The sequence below is a fragment of the Lepidochelys kempii genome, chromosome 2 (assembly GCF_965140285.1).
Source record: "Lepidochelys kempii isolate rLepKem1 chromosome 2, rLepKem1.hap1, whole genome shotgun sequence".
NCBI classification, from domain to species: domain Eukaryota; kingdom Metazoa; phylum Chordata; order Testudines; family Cheloniidae; genus Lepidochelys; species Lepidochelys kempii.
Window position 1 is genome coordinate 257,215,069 of NC_136381.1, and position 18,181 is coordinate 257,233,249.

Consider the following 18,181-nt stretch of genomic DNA (forward strand, 5'->3'; position numbering starts at 1 on the left):
CGCTTCCAGAGGGACCAAGCCTAGGTCCACAATCCAATGAGGAACTGATGTCTCCAGCATCAAGGGAACAGTTCCAGACCGAACAGGAAGCAGATGAAAGCCTCCAGAGAGCTTGGACGGCGGCACGGAGCAACCCACCGCCTCTCAGCTCTTCTAATCGATCCAGGTTTGTTGTAGAAAGAGGACTTTTATACAAGGAAACTCTTTCTGGTGGACACCAGGAAGACTAGCATCCTCAGAGACAGTTGGTAATTCCAACCAAGTACCGGGTAAAGCTCTTGAGCTTAGCCCATGATCATCCTAGTGGCCATGCTGGGGTGAACAGGACCAAAGACCATTTGGGGAGGTCATTCCACTGGGAGGGAATGGGCAAGGATGTTTCTACCTATGTCTGGTCTTGTGAGGTATGCCAAAGAGTGGGAAAACCCCAAGAGCAGGTCAAAGCCCCTCTCCAGCCACTCCCCATCATTGAGGTTCCATTTCAGCGAGTAGCTGTGGATATTCTGGGTCCTTTTCTGAAAAAGACACCCAGAGGAAAGCAGTACATACTGACTTTCATGGATTTTGCCACCTGATGGCCGGAAGCAGTAGCTCTAAGCAACACCAGGGCTAAAAGTGTGTGCCAGGCACTAGCAGACATTTTTGCCAGGGTAGGTTGGCCCTCCAACATCCTCACAGATGCAGGAACTAATTTCCTGGCAGGAACTATGGAAAGCCTTTTGGAACCTCATGGGGTGACTCACTTGGTTGCCACCCCTTACCATCATCAAACAAGTGGCCTGGTGGAGAAATTTAATGGAACTTTGGGGGCCATAATATGTAAATTTGTAAATAAGCACTCCAATATTGGGACCTAGTGTTGCATCAGTTGCTCTTAGCCTACAGAGCTGTACCACATCCCAGTTTATAGTTTTCACCATTTGAACTTGTATCTGGCCGCGAGGTTACGGGACCATTCAGTTGGTGAAGCAGCAATGGGAGTGGTTTACTCCTTCTCCAGGAACTAACATTCTGGACTTTGTAACCAACCTACAAAACACCCTCCGAACCTCTTTAGCCCTTGCTAAATAAAACCTACAGGATGCTCAAAAGGAGCAAAAGGCCTGGTATGATAAACATGCCAGAGAGTGTTCCTTCAAAGTTGGGGACCAGGTCATGGTCTTAAAGGCGCTCCAGGCCCATAAAATGGAAGCGTCATGGGAAGGGCCATTCACGGTCCAGGAGCGCCTGTGAGCTGTTAATTATCTCATAGCATTCCCCACTTCCAACCGAAAGCCTTTTTTTAGCTGCACAGTATTAATTCTCTAAAGCCCTTTTATTCCAGAGAATTAAGGGTTTGTCAGTTTACAGCCCAGGGAGAAGATGACACTGAGTGGCCTGAAAGCGTCTACTACGAAGGGAAAAGTGCTGGTGGCGTGGAAGAGGTGAACCTCTCCATGACCCTTGGGCGTATGCAGCGACAGCAGATCCAGGAGCTGTGTACTAGCTATGCACCGAAGTTCTCAGCCACCCCAGGACTGACTGAACGGGCATACCACTCCATTGACACAGGTAATGCTCGCCCAATTAAAGTCCAACCTTACCGGGTGTCTCCTCAAGCTAAAACTGCTATAGAATGGGAGATCCAGGATATGCTACAGATGGGGGTAATCCGCCCCTCTGGCAGTGCACGGGCATCTCCAGTGGTTCTAGTTCCCAAACCAGATGGGGAGATACGTTTTTGCGTGGACTACCGTAAGCTAAATGCTGTAACTTGCCCAGACAACTATCAAATGCGATGCACAGATGAACTATGAGAGAATCTGGGACGGGCCCAGTTCATCTCTACCTTGGACTTAACCAAGGGGTACTGGCAGGTACCACTAGATGAATCCGCCAAGGAAAAGTCAGCCTTCGTCATGCATGTCGGGGTGTATGAATTTGATGTACTCCCTTTTGGGCTGCGGAATGCACCCACCACCTTCCAAAGACTTGTAGATGGTCTCCTAGCAGGATTAGGAGAATATGCAGTCGCCTACCTTGACGATGTGGCCATATTTTCGGATTCCTGGGCAGAACACCTGGAAAATCTACAAAAAGTTTTCGAGTGCATAAGGAAGGCGGGACTAACTGTTAAGGCTAAGAAGTGTCAAAGAGGCCTAAACAGAGGACACCAGGTTGGTCAAGGAACTTTCAACCCCCTACAGGCCAAAGTGGATGCTATCCAAAAGTGGCTTGTCCCAAAGTGAAAGAAACAGGTTCAATCCTTCTTAGGCTTGGCCGGATATTACAGGCGATTTGTACTGCAATACAGCCAAATCGCCGCCCCACTGACAGACCTAACCAAAAAGAAACAGCCAAATGCCGTTCAGTGGACCGAAGAGTGTCAGAAAGCCTTTAACCAGCTTAAAGCGACACTCATGTCTGACCCTGTGCTAAGTGCCCCAGACTTTGACAAACCGTTCCTAGTAACCACAGATGCGTCCGAACATGGTGTGGGAGCAGTTTTAATGCAGGAAGGACCAGATCAAGAATTCCATCCTGTAGTGTTTCTCAGCAAGAAGCTGTCTAAGAGGGAAAGCAACTGGTCAGTCAGTGAAAAAGAATGTTACGCCATTGTCTACACTCTGGAAAAGCTACGCCCATATGTTTGGGGACGGCGTTTCCACCTGCAAACCAAACATGCTACGCTACAGTGGCTTCATACCGCCACAGGAAATAACAAAAAACTTATTCAGTGGAGTTTAGCTCTCCAAGATTTTGATTTTGACATCCAACACATCTCAGGAGCTTCTAACAAAGTGGCTGATGCACTCTCCCGTGAAAGTTTCCCAAAATCAACTTGTTAAAATCGTCCTTGAGATGTGGAAAATATTGTTAGTCTTTATATACTTGGTAGTATATTTAGAGGTGCATGTGTCTTATTAACTCTGTTTTTCCTAGAGTTCCAGGAAGAAATCACAGCCAGCGTTTCGCCCTATCTGTGATTTGGGGGGGGGGCTGTCATAAATATAAAGGGAAGGGTAAATACCTTTAAATCCCTCCTGGCCAGAGGAAAAACCCTTTCCTGTAAAGGGTTAAGACTGACTTAAAAATAAACCTTGCTAGCACCTGACCAAAATGACCAATGGGGAGACAAGATACTTTCAAAGCTGGAGGGCCGGGGGGGAAACAAAGGGTTCTCTCTGTCTGTGTGATGCTTTTGCCGGGACCAGAGCTGCAATGCAGGTCAGAACTCCTGTAAAGAGTTAGTAAGCAATCTAGTTAGATATGCGTTAGATTCTGTTTTGTTTAAATGGCTGATAAAATAAATTGTGCTGAATGGGATGTATATTCCTGTTTTTGTGTCTTTTTGTAACTTAAGGTTTTGCCTAGAGGGATTCTCTATGTTTTGAATCTGCTTACCCTGTAAGGTATTTATCATCCTGATTTTACAGAGGTGATTCTTTTACTTTTTCTTCAATTAAAATTCTTCTTTTAAGAACCTGATTGCTTTTTCATTGTTCTTAAGATCCAAGGGTTTGGTTCTATGTTCACCGATGCAAATTGGTGAGGATTTTTATCAAGCGTTCCCCAGGAAAGGGGGTGTAGTGCTTGGGGGGATATTTTTTGGGGGAGGAGACATTTCCAAGTGGGCACTTCCCCTGTTCTTTGGTGGTGGCAGCGTTTAAGCTAAGCTGGTAAGAATAAGCTTGGGGGTCTTTCATGCAGGTCCCCACATATGTACCCTAGAGTTCAGAGTGGGGACGGAACCTTGACAAGTGGTATGATTGCTATTGTCTGTTGATTTGATTTCTGTGCAATCTTTAAGGTGTTCTCTGTCCACGTATTGAAGAGATCACTGCAACTGACACTGATGTTGATTACACTTGTGCTAAGAAACTTGTAGGACAATATCTCCCATTCCATTTACACTGCTGACAAAGAAATTAAAAGCTTGACGGATGGATTTTTTTAAGGAGAGTGAGAGGAGTTGCACTTTTGTCTTCATTCAAGGACACATAAGAAAATGTTTCCCTTTTTAACCATCTGTTTAAAATATTATATATCATGACTAAATATATGTCCAATTCAACTTCCATTGAAGTCAACCGGAGTCTTTATTGACTTCAAAGAGAGTTGAATCACATCTTACTGGCATGATTTTCAAAGGCATCGAGGAGCAACCAACAGCTTTGACTGAGGTCGGTGGCAACTGTTGAGCACTCAACATTTGAAAATCAGGTCACTTATTTAGGAGCCTAACTTCAAGCTTCTGCTTTTGAGAATCTTGGCCGAGATGTGTTCTTCCAATTTAAACCTTTGGTTGAAAAGCTATTCTATTACTGTTGGAAAAAAGCAACAAAGTTTTACATAAACCTGAGAAAATTATTTTCAAATGTGGTTACATTTGAGCTCATTCATTTCCTTGGAAGATATGCTGGTAATTTTGTTCAATTTAAGTCCTTTGGATGCAGAACTGTATCTTCCTCTGTATTTGTACAGCAGCTAATGCAGTGGAACCTTAATCCTGACTGGAGTCTTTAGGTGGCACAGTAATACATACATTAAATATAATAATAATGATACTTAATAAATAATGCTTGCCCATTTATTTTGAAAAAGATGCTCATCCATTTTAGCTCAGTGAGTAGATAGCACCACGAAAACAATGTACAGACTAGACCTACACATTGTGTTGACTAACACTAATAAGCATGAAAATTAGAAAACACAAGTAACAATTGGAGAGATGGTTACAAGAGAGAACATTTTAATTTTCATGACCTACCCCTCGTGAATCTACTGCTGCATACATAATGTCTGTCCAACCTTTAAATGTTGCCTAGAAAAAACAGAAAAATTATTAAAATCATATTAAACTTTTAGGATGAGATTGTTTAGCCTGTTTACATTTTTGTGCTTCTGAGATGGTGCAAAGGGACTGTAGTATGTCCACAAATGCCCAGCACAGAATTCACCTGGTGTAGGGGATCTCCTTGCTGACATGTTTGTGACAGAGTTGATCACAACAAATCAGGGAATTGGAACCAGCCCACTGATGCTCTCTCCCCACTTCCCATTTCTGCACTGAGCTTTACTCAGTGCAGGAGAGAATTTTGCCTGTAGTTTCATGAAATTATAACAAACATTTCATACCATCTTCCCAGGAGATAGCTGCAAATCAGAGGAGCACATTTTCAAATGGTTACATAATCAGTTCGTAGCTCACCATTGGACACTATATGTGCATACACTGGAAGGGACCCTGAATGGGCTAACCATATTGTCAGTCTGAACATGGGGTGGGGTTGGGACAGCAGGCTTCGCAGGGCCACTGCTTCCCACTCCTTGCAGATGTGGGTAAGCAACTGGCAAAACCTGATTCCACCCCACCCCACAATGTGCCAGTCAGCAAAACAGAACTTACCACCTGAAGAAGAGCCAGATAACCAGAACCAACATTATCAAAGTTGACCTTAGCATTTGTCCAATATATTTTTTGCGTGTCATTATAGGTTGTGCAATCCAATTTGTTCCTAATACTTTCATTTAATCCTGATGTTTCTTCAGTCAAGTTAATGCATTTTCCAAATTTTCCTGCAAATAGGTTCACTCCCATGATACTAAAAACGAGCCAAAAAATGAGGCAGACAAGCACAACATTCATGATAGAAGGGATGGCACCTACTAGGGCATTCACAACCACCTTAGGAGAAATCAAAGAAAAACATGCAGTTACTATAGGTATTCACATGTGCAAAGCCTTAAACAGCTATTTGCTGCATTAAACTGTTTTGAAAATCTAAGCAATCCCGTGTCATTTCAGTAAACAGTTACACACATGAGTAACTTTACTCCCATAAATACTTCTACTGAAGCGGCAACTATTTCGAGTAAAGGTTCTTACATCTATAGTGTTGGCAGGATCAGGCCCTTCGATTATCAGTTCTTCCGGACAGGAACCTGTTTTTTGTTTTCTGTGAAACACCTAGCACACTTGGGAGCACTATTAAATAAAAATAAAGTATTTGAATGTAATGGTAGAATGTTCACTTTTGGAGCTTCCTTTTGTTGTTGTTTTTTTTTGTTTGTTTTTTTGTTTCTACAAGATTCTAAATACACATTATTTCCTCATGAGGATTAATATAGCCGTCTGTTTTTATTCATGTCAGCATGAAATTTATTCAAGTTGTGTGGAAAATTAGTTATTAGAGGATCAATAATGAATCTGTGGTAGATATGTAAAGGTTGCTGCAGATATTGTAACTTCCATGAGAAGTTTTCCACAATTCAAGAGTAACCTGGAAAGTGTCAGTACAACATGTAAGTTTTGAGCAGACTTATAAGCTCCACTGGTATGAAAAAATAAGATCTACCATAATCTCTTCTGGGGAAATAGCAGAAATTGTGACCAACTTGCATAAATTACACATTCTGACTCATGCCTGATGGAGACTTTAACTTCCAAAGTGCATCTCATCACATCTGGCTAGTGTTTCAAGGAGTAACCTCTACTAATGATCTCATAGAGTAAACAAATGTCAAAGCTGTGACTTCCTGCTTAGGACAGGAACTTCTGCTCATTGCCTAGTAAAGGGCAGAGTAGAACCCAGTACCCCCCAAAAGTAGAGTATGGGTGATCCTTTACCTTCACACAGGTCACAGCCAGTGGGGCGAGCTAGCTTCCCAAAGGCAACACTTTGAAAAAGAGAGGTCAAGCAGGCCACTGGGCATCCCCTCTAAGAAATATCTAAAGTTAAAGTGGGAGCCTGGGCTTATTGGGAGGGTGGAGTGAGAGTGTCCTAAACTGAGTGCAAGTATAGCATGACACTCACCCTACATTCAAGTGAATACATTTCAGATTCATAACAAATCCCAAACCCAGGCAAGCTTTTCTTATTTTTGTTTCCTTACAAGTTTCATACAGCTTTCAAATTAGGAGAGAGAACAGGAAAGAAGCCTCAAATATTGTGCTAGTCAAGTTTGTGCTTGCTGGGTTTCACATGGCCAGAAAAGCCTTCAAGGTCTATACCGTTTGTGCAGAAGCTATAGCATTTCCCAGACAAAAACTTTATGATAATGTTAAAGTTATAAATAAATATCTTGATTCAGAACAACATTTTTAGAACACTGGGATTATATAAATAGGGGACAAATTTGTAGTTAAGATTGTACAAGCTGTCTTAACTATACCCCTATATCCTCATGCTGCCTTTACTGATACACCAAAAACCCTCATCGCTACTGGTCCTGTTTCATATAATTTCCAGTCTGGACTACAAATCATCATGAACCACCAATCACAAATGGCTTACAGACAATTGTATATCATCTTTCAGTTCACTTCCCTTTTATAGAGCAGAGACACCAAAATCTTACTGTCCATAGACAGTTCAGATGGTTGACAATCCCCCATAACAACTTTCTTCTATGGCCAACAGACAACGAAGATATCACATCAGACTCGTAGTATACAGATAGTACAACTTGCCAGAGACAGGTATATAGAATGCCACTTCTATAACACATTTTCCTTTCTTTCCCCTTATCCCAAGACAGGCTCTCCAACTGATGCTGTGGGGCCAAAGGAATGGGAAGGGAAGAAGCAGCTGTGGAACCTGTCTAGAGGCACAGGACCCACACACTGACAGACATCAGCTTCACTGGATCTACCAGGATCCGGAACTGATGCCCTGGCTCTTCCATAGAGCAGTGGCAAATTCCTTATGTAGGATCTTTCCACATATAGGTGATGATTTGGAGAGAATGGTTAGCAGAACAAAGAAAAGCAGTAGATATGTTAGTTACAAAACTGCCTCAGCTACAACCTGTGCAACTCCTGTGGAATTCAATGGGGTTGCACAGTTTTAACTGAAACAGATTTGGACCCGTTATCCAGGATTCAAAGCCTTCCTGCCATGCAAAATGTAAAAGCCTTTGATGTATACTGTCAAGGTTCCTCCCCCACTCTGAACTCTAGGGTACAGATGTGGGGACCTGCATGAAAAAACCTCCTAAGCTTATCTTTACCAGCTTAGGTCAAAACTTCCCCAAGGTACAAAATATTCCCCCCGTTGTCCTTGGACTGGCCGCTACCACCACCAAACTAATACTGGTTACTGGGGAAGAGCTGTTTGGACGCGTCCTTCCCCCCAAAATACTTCCCAAAACCTTGCACCCCACTTCCTGGACAAGGTTTGGTAAAAAGCCTCACCAATTTGCCTAGGTGACTACAGACCGAGACCCTTGGATCTTAAGAACAATGAACAATCCTCCCAACACTTGCACCCCCCCTTTCCTGGGAAATGTTGGATAAAAAGCCTCACCAATTTGCATAGGTGACCACAGACCCAAACCCTTGGATCTGAGAACAATGAAAAAGCATTCAGTTTTTTACAAGAAGACTTTTAATAAAAAAAATAGAAGTAAATAGAAATAAAGAAATCCCCCCTGTAAAATCAGGATGGTAGATATCTTACAGGGTAATTAGATTCAAAAACATAGAGAACCCCTCTAGGCAAAACCTTAAGTTACAAAAAAGATACACAGACAGAAATAGTTATTCTATTCAGCACAATTCTTTTCTCAGCCATTTAAAGAAATCGTAATCTAACACATACCTAGCTAGATTACTTACTAAAAGTTCTAAGACTCCATTCCTGGTCTATCCCCGGTAAAGACGACTACAGACAGACACAGACCCTTTGTTTCTCTCCCTCCTCCCAGCTTTTGAAAGTATCTTGTCTCCTCATTGGTCATTTTGGTCAGGTGCCAGCGAGGTTACCTTTAGCTTCTTAACCCTTTACAGGTGAGAGGAGCTTTCCCCTGGCCAGGAGGGATTTCAAAGGGGTTTACCCTTCCCTTTATATTTATGACATATACCAAACTTAACATAAAAACATCTAAAAATTCATATACACCCAGTATCACAACATGTAATTGTTTACCCACTATATTACTAACTTTTTGCTTTAAATCCACTACTATATGCCAATGACTCACATTAGCACTCATATACAATACTCTAACAGTCTTTCTATAAAATCTAGTCTATATTTGAATGAGTTTGCTGCTCAGTTCCTTCATTCTATCAAAATTAGGATCTTCTCTGCTGATACAAGCCTTTTCTCTTTTTCTCTGACATTTCTGAGCCTGGGACAAAGTGATATTGATTCACAAAAATAAAATTTTCTCTCTTTTTGAAACTGAGTATGAAAATGCCAGGTCTTATTCTCCATCATATCACAGTATTTCACTTTCTTCTAAACTACTAATATAGGGTTTCTCTGTCCCTTTTGCATTTCTTTACACTTCACAGAAAAATGACGTTACACACTCACAACAGGCAATCATGAAGGCCACACTATGGATCAGACCCTCAGTTATTGTAAATCAGTATAGTGTGCCCTTCACAACTAGCTTCAGGTAGCATGAGTTTTTGCAATGTAACCTGGAGGTGCTGAAGGCAAGGGTCATGACAGTTAGGTCAACATATAAGATTCAGGGGGCAAAGTATGACTTTAGACACTCAGCTGAATCCCCAGCTTTTTCTATCACTAGTGTGTACAATACCATATTGTGAGTGACCAAGGTAAATTATTTTCATTATTAGTTATGATTATTAATTACGAATTAATATTAATTATGAATTTAGTGCTAGTGAAAGGGTCAGAACTGGCAGGCCTGGAGATGGAATTCCTATATCCATAGAACATGTATGTAGATTAGTTAGTGATAGCACAAATTTCCCCACAATATCCAACTAATGTCTCAACCTTGATGTGCAATTACTATGTTGGGGGAAGAATGAGGGAGATTATCTAGTTTGCATTAGAGATGGGTCTAAACCAAAACCTTTAAACAACCTGTGGTAAATTTTAAAGGAAATCTTAATCTAGTTTCAAATGTCACTGTTGGTGCGTCTTTCTCTTATGGGTTGAACATAATCTCTGGTCTAAACACCTCCAAACTCTGGGAAAGTTCAGATCTGAATATTGTGAGTTGGACTTATCTCCAGTTTCCATGTTCGCTGAATTCTTGACCTTTCTGCAAGTAGTATCAACAAGGGTTCCAATTGTTCTGGTGGTTTTGTTACCTTAATGCAGACAATTTTACTTTAGAAACAGGAATGGGGCCATCAACTTACTGAACATCCTCTAGATATTAATGACTTTTAGTTCATACAAACATATACTGAATCTGAATTTGATATAGATATAATAGGCTCCCTATCTTAGTATCAGTCTCCTGAGTTTTTGTAATTATTAAATAATTAATACATAGTAATACCTTTCCTTAGCACACTTAAGGATTTTGTGTTTCCGAATTTAGTTTTTGCTTTCATTTATTGAAAAATTTATCTGGTGCCTTGCTATGTGTGTTTACATCAGAAATCTTAGATTAATTTGTAAATGTTACTTACACTGCTAACTTACATATCGTGTGTTGCCATGTGATCTGCAGTATTAGTGATGCACTTGCTGATATAGAATACAATTATAATAATTTGCTAATCATGTAATGATAAAAAGGAAATACAAAAACAACAAATCCAAATCACTAAAGGTTAAATCCTGGACCAATTGAAGTCAATGGGAGTTTTGCCATTGCTTCAATGAGATCATCATTTGTGTACTTAGTATGATCATCAAGCAAAAACAAACAGATAAGAGAACTCCTGGCAAAATATTCATTCACCAAGAAAATGCAAAAGTGAGCAAGAAAATGTTTGGACAAACAATGAACACAAGTGATATGGTTACAAGCTAATTCTGGCATTCCAGCTTTAAACTAAAGTATATCAGAGGATTTTTTCCCCCGTAAATCTACTTATTAGTTTTCCAGATTTATAAGTGTAAGGTTACTTTTCTTCATTATTTAAAAAAAAATCCGCAAACATTTTGTGACTTTTTCTATGTCTGAATTCTAGCGGAAGAAAAGAGAGAGAATTCAGTGAAAATCGGCCATAAAGGAATGATTTTTAAAATCTTATTGTTCTTTGTGTTTCAATTCATTTTTCATCAAACCACTACAAAAAATCCAAACATATATAAATTTTGAGTATGATTTGATTTTTTTTTGCCATTTCAGTGGTTTTTTTTACAAAATAAAGTTTTAAAAACTCTTAAAATTGAACTCAAATGTAACCTTAACTATTGTACAGCACCATAATGAAAGCAAACCCATATGAAATAGTGTCCTTTCACATGCTTGCTCTTCAGACAAAGGGGCTTCTTCAATGGTTGCTTTATTTATTCTTACCCTCATCCCTTCAAATTGTGACAATGCTCTTAATGGTCTCAATGCTCTCAGGGTTTTAAGGGATTTCATGGGTCCTATTTCGGCATATCCAAGTGAGTTAGCTATAAGGCTTGCTAAAGAGACCTAAATAGAGAGAGACAAAAAATATTAGCATAATCCTGCCCTCTGTTTTTTTTTCCTCTTTTTTCTCATGCTTACAAAGTCCTATCAGTGAAAGTATGAAATGGCAGCCAGTACAGTACAATAGAAAGGCATCTTAAGGGGACACTAACAGGTATAAAATAATGAGTGAAATGCAGGCAGCATTGAAGTTAATAATAAAACACCAATGATTTCAGGGGTGCCAAGATTTCACCCAATCCATTTTAACAAAACAAATGTACTTGACCTGTCTTACTAATGCTAACTTAGATTATTAAAGCTGTAAGAATTTTGAGGCCAAAATTTTAACAAAATTACTATTTTTGTTGTCCAAATTGAGACACTTTGAAAGGTCTGGTTTTTCAAAGGGTGGGTGCTCGGTACTTTCTAAAAATCAGTTCCCCTTCAAATGAAGGTGCCTCAATTTGGGACATCCAAAAAAAAAAAAAAAGCGAACATTTTGTTGTTCTATATTACGTAATCCTGCCCACAGAACTGATCAAATGCAATACTTACACCTACAATTAGGAAGTCAAGCCAACACCAAGCATTGGTGAAATATTTCTTGAAGCCATAAGCCACCCATTTCAGAAATATCTCCAGGACAAAGATGTAAGTGAAGATTTTATCAAAAAATTCCAACATAATTTTAATGTTTTTTCTTTTCTCAAGATGTATATCTTCAAATGCCTGAAATAATAATGCTTAGATATAAACCCACTCTACAGAATTTCAATGGAATATGGTACTGTTGTACTGAGATTAGAGATATGTGCACCCTTCATTATGAAACCCCAAACCACATGAAACCTGGACCCTCATCCTGCAAACAGGTAAACAAGAGTTTAACTTTCCACACAGGTAGCCACTCTGAAGATAATCCTGATGAAATGGATATTAGACACTGTGGAGGGGCTACAAAATATTACCATACATTAAAAAAAATGTGAGTCCTTGCTCCATTATACAGTTGAACTTTGATATTAAATTTCAGGTTTCAGAGTAGCAGCTGTGTTAGTCTGTATCCGCAAAAAGAACAGGAGGACTTGTGGCACCTTGTTAGTCTCTAAGGTGCCACAAGTACTCCTGTTCTTTTTATTAAATTTGTATTTTGTGGCACAACAATCTATTTTTGGCAGAAACATGGGTGAGAATCCTGATACAAGTGTAAATAGGTATAGGCTCAGTAAAAAACAGACCTGGACAACTATCACAAAGTATCATATAGGCCTATATATTTCCTGGTTACAATCTATGAAACAAACAGCAACATTCAGAGGTGAGTCTTGTTATATTTGGACCCAGCAGAGAAGGGGATGGACACAGGGGGTGCTGGCAAACACAGCTGTCTGCTGTAGTGGCTTTATTGTTCTGCTAACAAAACAGAAACTAACATAAAAGTGAGGCTCTGCAACTGAGTGCAGAGTGTCCAAACTATTTAAAGGTGCAGAATATCTAATTTCTCCACCCTCCATTAAAATACTTTCCAAACATATATACATTATCATTTATGTGGATAACATAAAACACTATATAACCTAACTAAAAATTATGGGTGGACTACTGCATACTCTTAAATTGCAAGGGATTATTCTACCCTGGAATACCAACTCTAGCTAAACAACATATAAGTTCAGGCGCAAGCACTGGTTTTTACGCTCTCTTGGGATAACATTGTGATGGTGGAGAAGCAATGTCTGGTACAACAGGAACAGTCTGTGGTACAGAATCAACTGCATCTGGTACCAAAATTTGTTCCAACAAGCCAAGAAAATTAAGAATTGAATGGAAGGAGGTTTGATCAGAGGAGAAGAGAGTCCTGATGGAACAGTCATGGATTCTGTTACTTGTTGAGGTTGCAGCTGGTCCATATGTCGTTTCCACAAAGTACCACCACATAGTTTAACCATGAACGAAAAAGGTCTCATGCATTTCACAAGTTCCCCAAGTATGCATTTCACTCAACAACTGTAGTTGCGAGTCCCCATTACATCTCCTATTTGAAAACAACAATGATGAACCTCACGTTGTCAATCACTTTGCATGGGATTTGGCTACACATAAGACAACATCAAGTCATAGCAGGTTCCAAAAGATACCCAATGATTGCTTCAAAAAAACAGGTGCAGTTGACTGCAAGGTAGTAGCACATGGTGTGCTCCTGTAGACAAACAAGAATTTGTCCAATTTCTGCTGATAACTCAAAATAAACTTGTTAGCTCTTAAGGCATGCTTAAGTGTCTGTACAAAGAGTTCCACTAATCCATTTTTAGCAAGGTGGTACGGAGCAGAACATATGTGCTGAATTCCATTTGATGCTAGGAACCTCTGAAATTCTTCTGAATAGAATTGAGGTCCATTGTCACTCACCAACTGTAACAGTAGACCAAACTGACTAAACAAGGCATGAAGATGTCCAACGGTCTTGAAAATTGTGTTAGAAGTCATTCTGAAAACTGGTCATTTCAAATGGGTGTCAACTATGACCAAATATATATAATGTTCCAATGGTCCAGCAAAGTCCACATGAACATGTGTCCTCCAAGGAATCTGAGGCCAGAACCAAGGGTGTAAGTATGCTGGGCCAGGATCATGCTGAATTTGCTGACATATAGTACAGCACTTCACCTTCCTCTCAATGTCTTCATCTATCCATGAGGACATTGAGACAGAACTCCAGACTATAGCCTTCATCCATACAATGCCAATATGACCATCGTGAAGAGCTTCCAAAACTTGAGACTGAACTGATTTTGGAAGGATAACTCAGATTCCCCATAAGATGCAACCTTGATTCACAGATAATTCAGGCTGACGCAACCCAAATTGTGTAAACTGGGGATTCATAAGATCCAATACCGTACTTTGTAGTACCATTCTCTACACAAGAGAAAGCACAACATCCTTAACAGTTTCTTTGTGCTAGTGACAGGCAATCTATCCACCAAATTGAGATAAAACACTTCGTCTGAATACCATTGATTTCCATTCAGTCCCTTCAGGATCTCATCCATGGCCTTCTAGAACAGGGAAGATGCCAATGTGGTACTAAAAGGCAACCGGTAGCAAAATAAGCTTTTTCTTCCATGTTGATTGTGAGATATTTGTTAGATGCCATATCAATCTACATTTGGGACTTATCAGTTGGAAGTGATAGAGGAGGAGAAAGACTGGGTGTATTGGTTGATCACAGTATGACTATAAGCTGTCAATGTGATGCGGCTGTGAAAAAGGCTAATGCAGTGCTAGGATGCATTAGGCAAGGTATTTCCAGTAGAGGCAGGGAAGCGTTTAGTACCATTATAGAAGGCACTGGTGAGACCACATCTGGAATACTGTGTGCAATTCTGCTCTCCCATGTTTAAGAAAGATTAATTGAAACTGGAACAGGTGCAGAAAAGGGCTACTAGGATGATCCAAGGAATGGAAAACCTACCTTATGAGAGGACACTCAAAGAGCTTGTCTTGAGGGGAGATATGATTGCTCTCTATAAATATATATCAGAGACGGAGAGGAGTTATTTAAGTTAAGCACCAATGTGGACACAAAAAACAAATGGATACAAACTGGCCACCAACAAGTTTAGGCTTGAAATTAGATGAAGGTTTCTAACCATTAGAGCAGTGAAGTTCATAGAATCATAGACTTTAAGGTCAGAAGGGACCATTATGATCGTCTAGTCTGACCTCCTGAACAACGCAGGCCACAGAATCTCACCCACCCACTCCTGTAACGAACACCTAACCTATGTCTAAGCTACTGAAGTCCTCAAATCGTGGTTTAAAGACTTCAAGGAGCAGAGAATCCTCCAGCAAGTGACCCATGCCCCACGCTGCAGAGGAAGCCGAAAAACCCCCAGGGCCTCTGCCAATCTGCCCTGGAGGAAAACTCCTTCCCAACCCCAAATATGGTGATCAGCTAAACCCTGAGCATGTGGGCAAGATTCACCAGCCAGCCACCCAGGAAAGAATTCTCTGTAGTAACTCAGACCCCACCCCATCTAACATCCCATCACAGGCCATTGGGCATATTTACTGCTAATAGTCAAAGATCAATTAAATTGCCAAAATTAGGCTATCCTATCATACCATCCCCTCCATAAACGTATCAATCTTAGTCCTGAAGCCAGATATGTCTTTTTCCCCCACTACTCCCCTTGGAAGGCTGTTCCAGAACTTCACTCCTCTGATAGTTAGAACAAAGGGGAGGTTCCAAGGGGAGCATTGGAGGCAAAAAAATCTAACTGGCTTCAATGTTGAGCTTGATAAATTTAGGGAGGGGATGGTATGATGGGACTGTCTACAATGGCATGCGGCAAAAATCCCCAGTTGCCAGAGATGGGGCACTAGATGGGGAGGGCTCTTAGTTACTACAGAGAATTCTTTCCCAGGTATATGCCTGGTGGGTCTTTCCCACACGCTCAGGGTCTAACTGATTGCTATAGTAGGGGTTGGGAAGGAATTTCCCCCAGGTCAGATTGTTAAAGACTGAGTATTTTTTTGCCTTCCTCTGAGGCATGGGGCAGAGGTCAAGTGCAGGTTTAAACTAGTGTAAATGGGGGATTCTCTGTAACTTGAATTTTTTAAATCATAATTTGAGGACTTCAGTAACTCAGCCACAGGTTAGAGGTCTATTACAGGAGTGGGTGGGTGAGGGTCTGTGGCCTGCAATATGCAGGAGGTCAGACTAGATGATGATGACAGTACCTTCTGACCTTAAAGTCTATTCATCTATGAATCTATTTGTAGGTATGCATTAAACAAATCCAATTTGCTGAAACACTGCCTTTCACTAAGAGTAGCAAACAAATCTTTGGTACGAGGAAGTGGATACTGGTCTGCACATAAAACTGGATTCACTGTCACTTTGAAATCTCTGCAAATTCAAATGGAACCATCATTCTAGATCACTGATACAATGGGTAGCCCACTCACTGTGTGTAACATGACTCTGATGCTCACTAAACGGTCCAAATGAACCTCCACCAGAGGCGTCAGAACATAAAGCGCAACTCTGGGCTTGGCTGTTAGACTTAACACTGAACTTCACTGACATGTTGCTTATCTGTCCAAATTCTTTTTCAAAAACTTTGGAGTGTCTGTCCAGTATTTCTTGAAGATTTTGAGGTGCTTTTATGATCACCTTGATCTTGGTCCAATTCACCTTGAGCTTCTCAAGCCAAATCCTGCCAAATAGTGATGGATACTTTCCTTCAATCGCATACAAGGTAAAATGACAGATTGTCCATCTAGCTGAACTTTCACTTGGAGTATCTCCTAACTTTACCCTGGTATAAAAGTCTTCAAAACTGGAGAGGTTTTCTTCCAGAGGAACTTGTGACAAAGTCTGGTGATGGCAGATGCAGAAATCAGTGCGACGGCAGCTCCAATGTCAAGCTCCATTCTTGTAGGAACTCCCTCAATCAAGGGTGTGACTCAGATGACATCTCTTTCTCCAGCTTCCGATAACACATAGAATCATAGAATATCAGAGTTGGAAGGGACCTCTGGAGGTCATCTAGTCCAACCCCCTGCCCAGAGCAGGACCAAACCCCAACTAAATCATGAAGTGTTATGGTTTGGTCAGTGCCGCTAGAGCTTTTGACTTTTTCCACATTATGAATTCCCAACTTCTATACTTTCTTAGGTTCAGTCTTCATACATGTGCTCTTGGATGGATGGTTACTCTGTGTTGTTGGATGTTGAACGGTGCAACAGGTAACCACAATGTTTCCTTTCTCCTGGCACTTTCTCTAAATGACCAGATATGCCCAGCAATTCTTTTTAGCATGTGCAGTTTGTGCACAGTGGCCACATGGGAATGACTCACATTCTCATGCTCCTCTGTCTCACCAATTCAGGAGATGTACTTCTTGGTTCATACTAAATTCCAGAGAATCCTCTGTGGTTTCCATGGTAATAGCTACCTCAATAGCCTTCTTGAATGTAACACTGATATAGTCAGTAACTTCTTCTGGATCTAGTCTTTGTGTAAACCAGAGACAAACTGGTCACACAAAGCATCACTTAACGTTTGTCCATACTGACCATGCTCTGAGCACTGTCTTTACAGGAGCAACAAACTGTGTCACTGACTCTCCCCTTTCCTGATGCCTCTGATGGACCCGTTATCATTCTGCTATTATTGATGGGTAGGAGAGAAATATTCCTGCATTGCCGCCGTAACTGCAGCATATGTGGCAGTTCCAGGCGTAGCCTGATATAGTAGATCATGCAGCAGTCTGTATGCCTTTGGATGTCAGCAAGGTTGAAACTCGTACATCTGGAATGCAATTGCAGGTCATAAATTGCTCAAAATGTTTGAAGTACACAATCATGGTTCACGATTCTCTTCAAATTCACTAACATTGCCCAGAAGAGTTGCCATTTTACTTCTATCCTGTTGATCTACACACCCTTCTGGATCTCTGCTTTTCCACTGATTTTTTTTTTAAACCATACACTGTCTGTTCTTGATCTCCCTTTACTGACTGTGTGCTGACAGAGCAGAATGACAGTACTTGGGCTCCCTCTGCTGGCTGTATACACTGCAGGCTAAAGCTGTCTCTTTCTGTCTTCTTGCATGGGGTCATCCAAGATGGCTGCTTCATCCTCACTCTGCTCTGTGTCTGGTCAATCAGCAGCAACTGCAACCGCTCCCTTCTTTGTTCTGCCCTATTTGCCTACTTTCCCTGTTTTTCTGGCTGGTCGACACTGTTTTTCTTGGGACAAAAGCTTCAGTCTGCTACCTTGTGCCTCTAAATGAACTTTTTTCCTTTTTTAAATATTATTTTTTTTACTTTTTCTCCTTCTTGGG

General features: G+C 40.8%; 1 protein-coding gene across 1 annotated transcript in view; it reads right to left on the reverse strand.

Annotated features, from left to right (window-relative positions):
* Positions 1 to 18,181, reverse strand: part of LOC140907821 (sodium channel protein type 5 subunit alpha) — a 105,672-nt gene that overhangs the window by 11,787 nt on the left and 75,704 nt on the right. Inside the window, 3 exon segments of the mRNA XM_078851859.1 lie at positions 5,390 to 5,668; positions 11,224 to 11,346; positions 11,881 to 12,054. Coding sequence (XP_078707985.1) covers positions 5,390 to 5,668; positions 11,224 to 11,346; positions 11,881 to 12,054 — 576 coding nt within the window.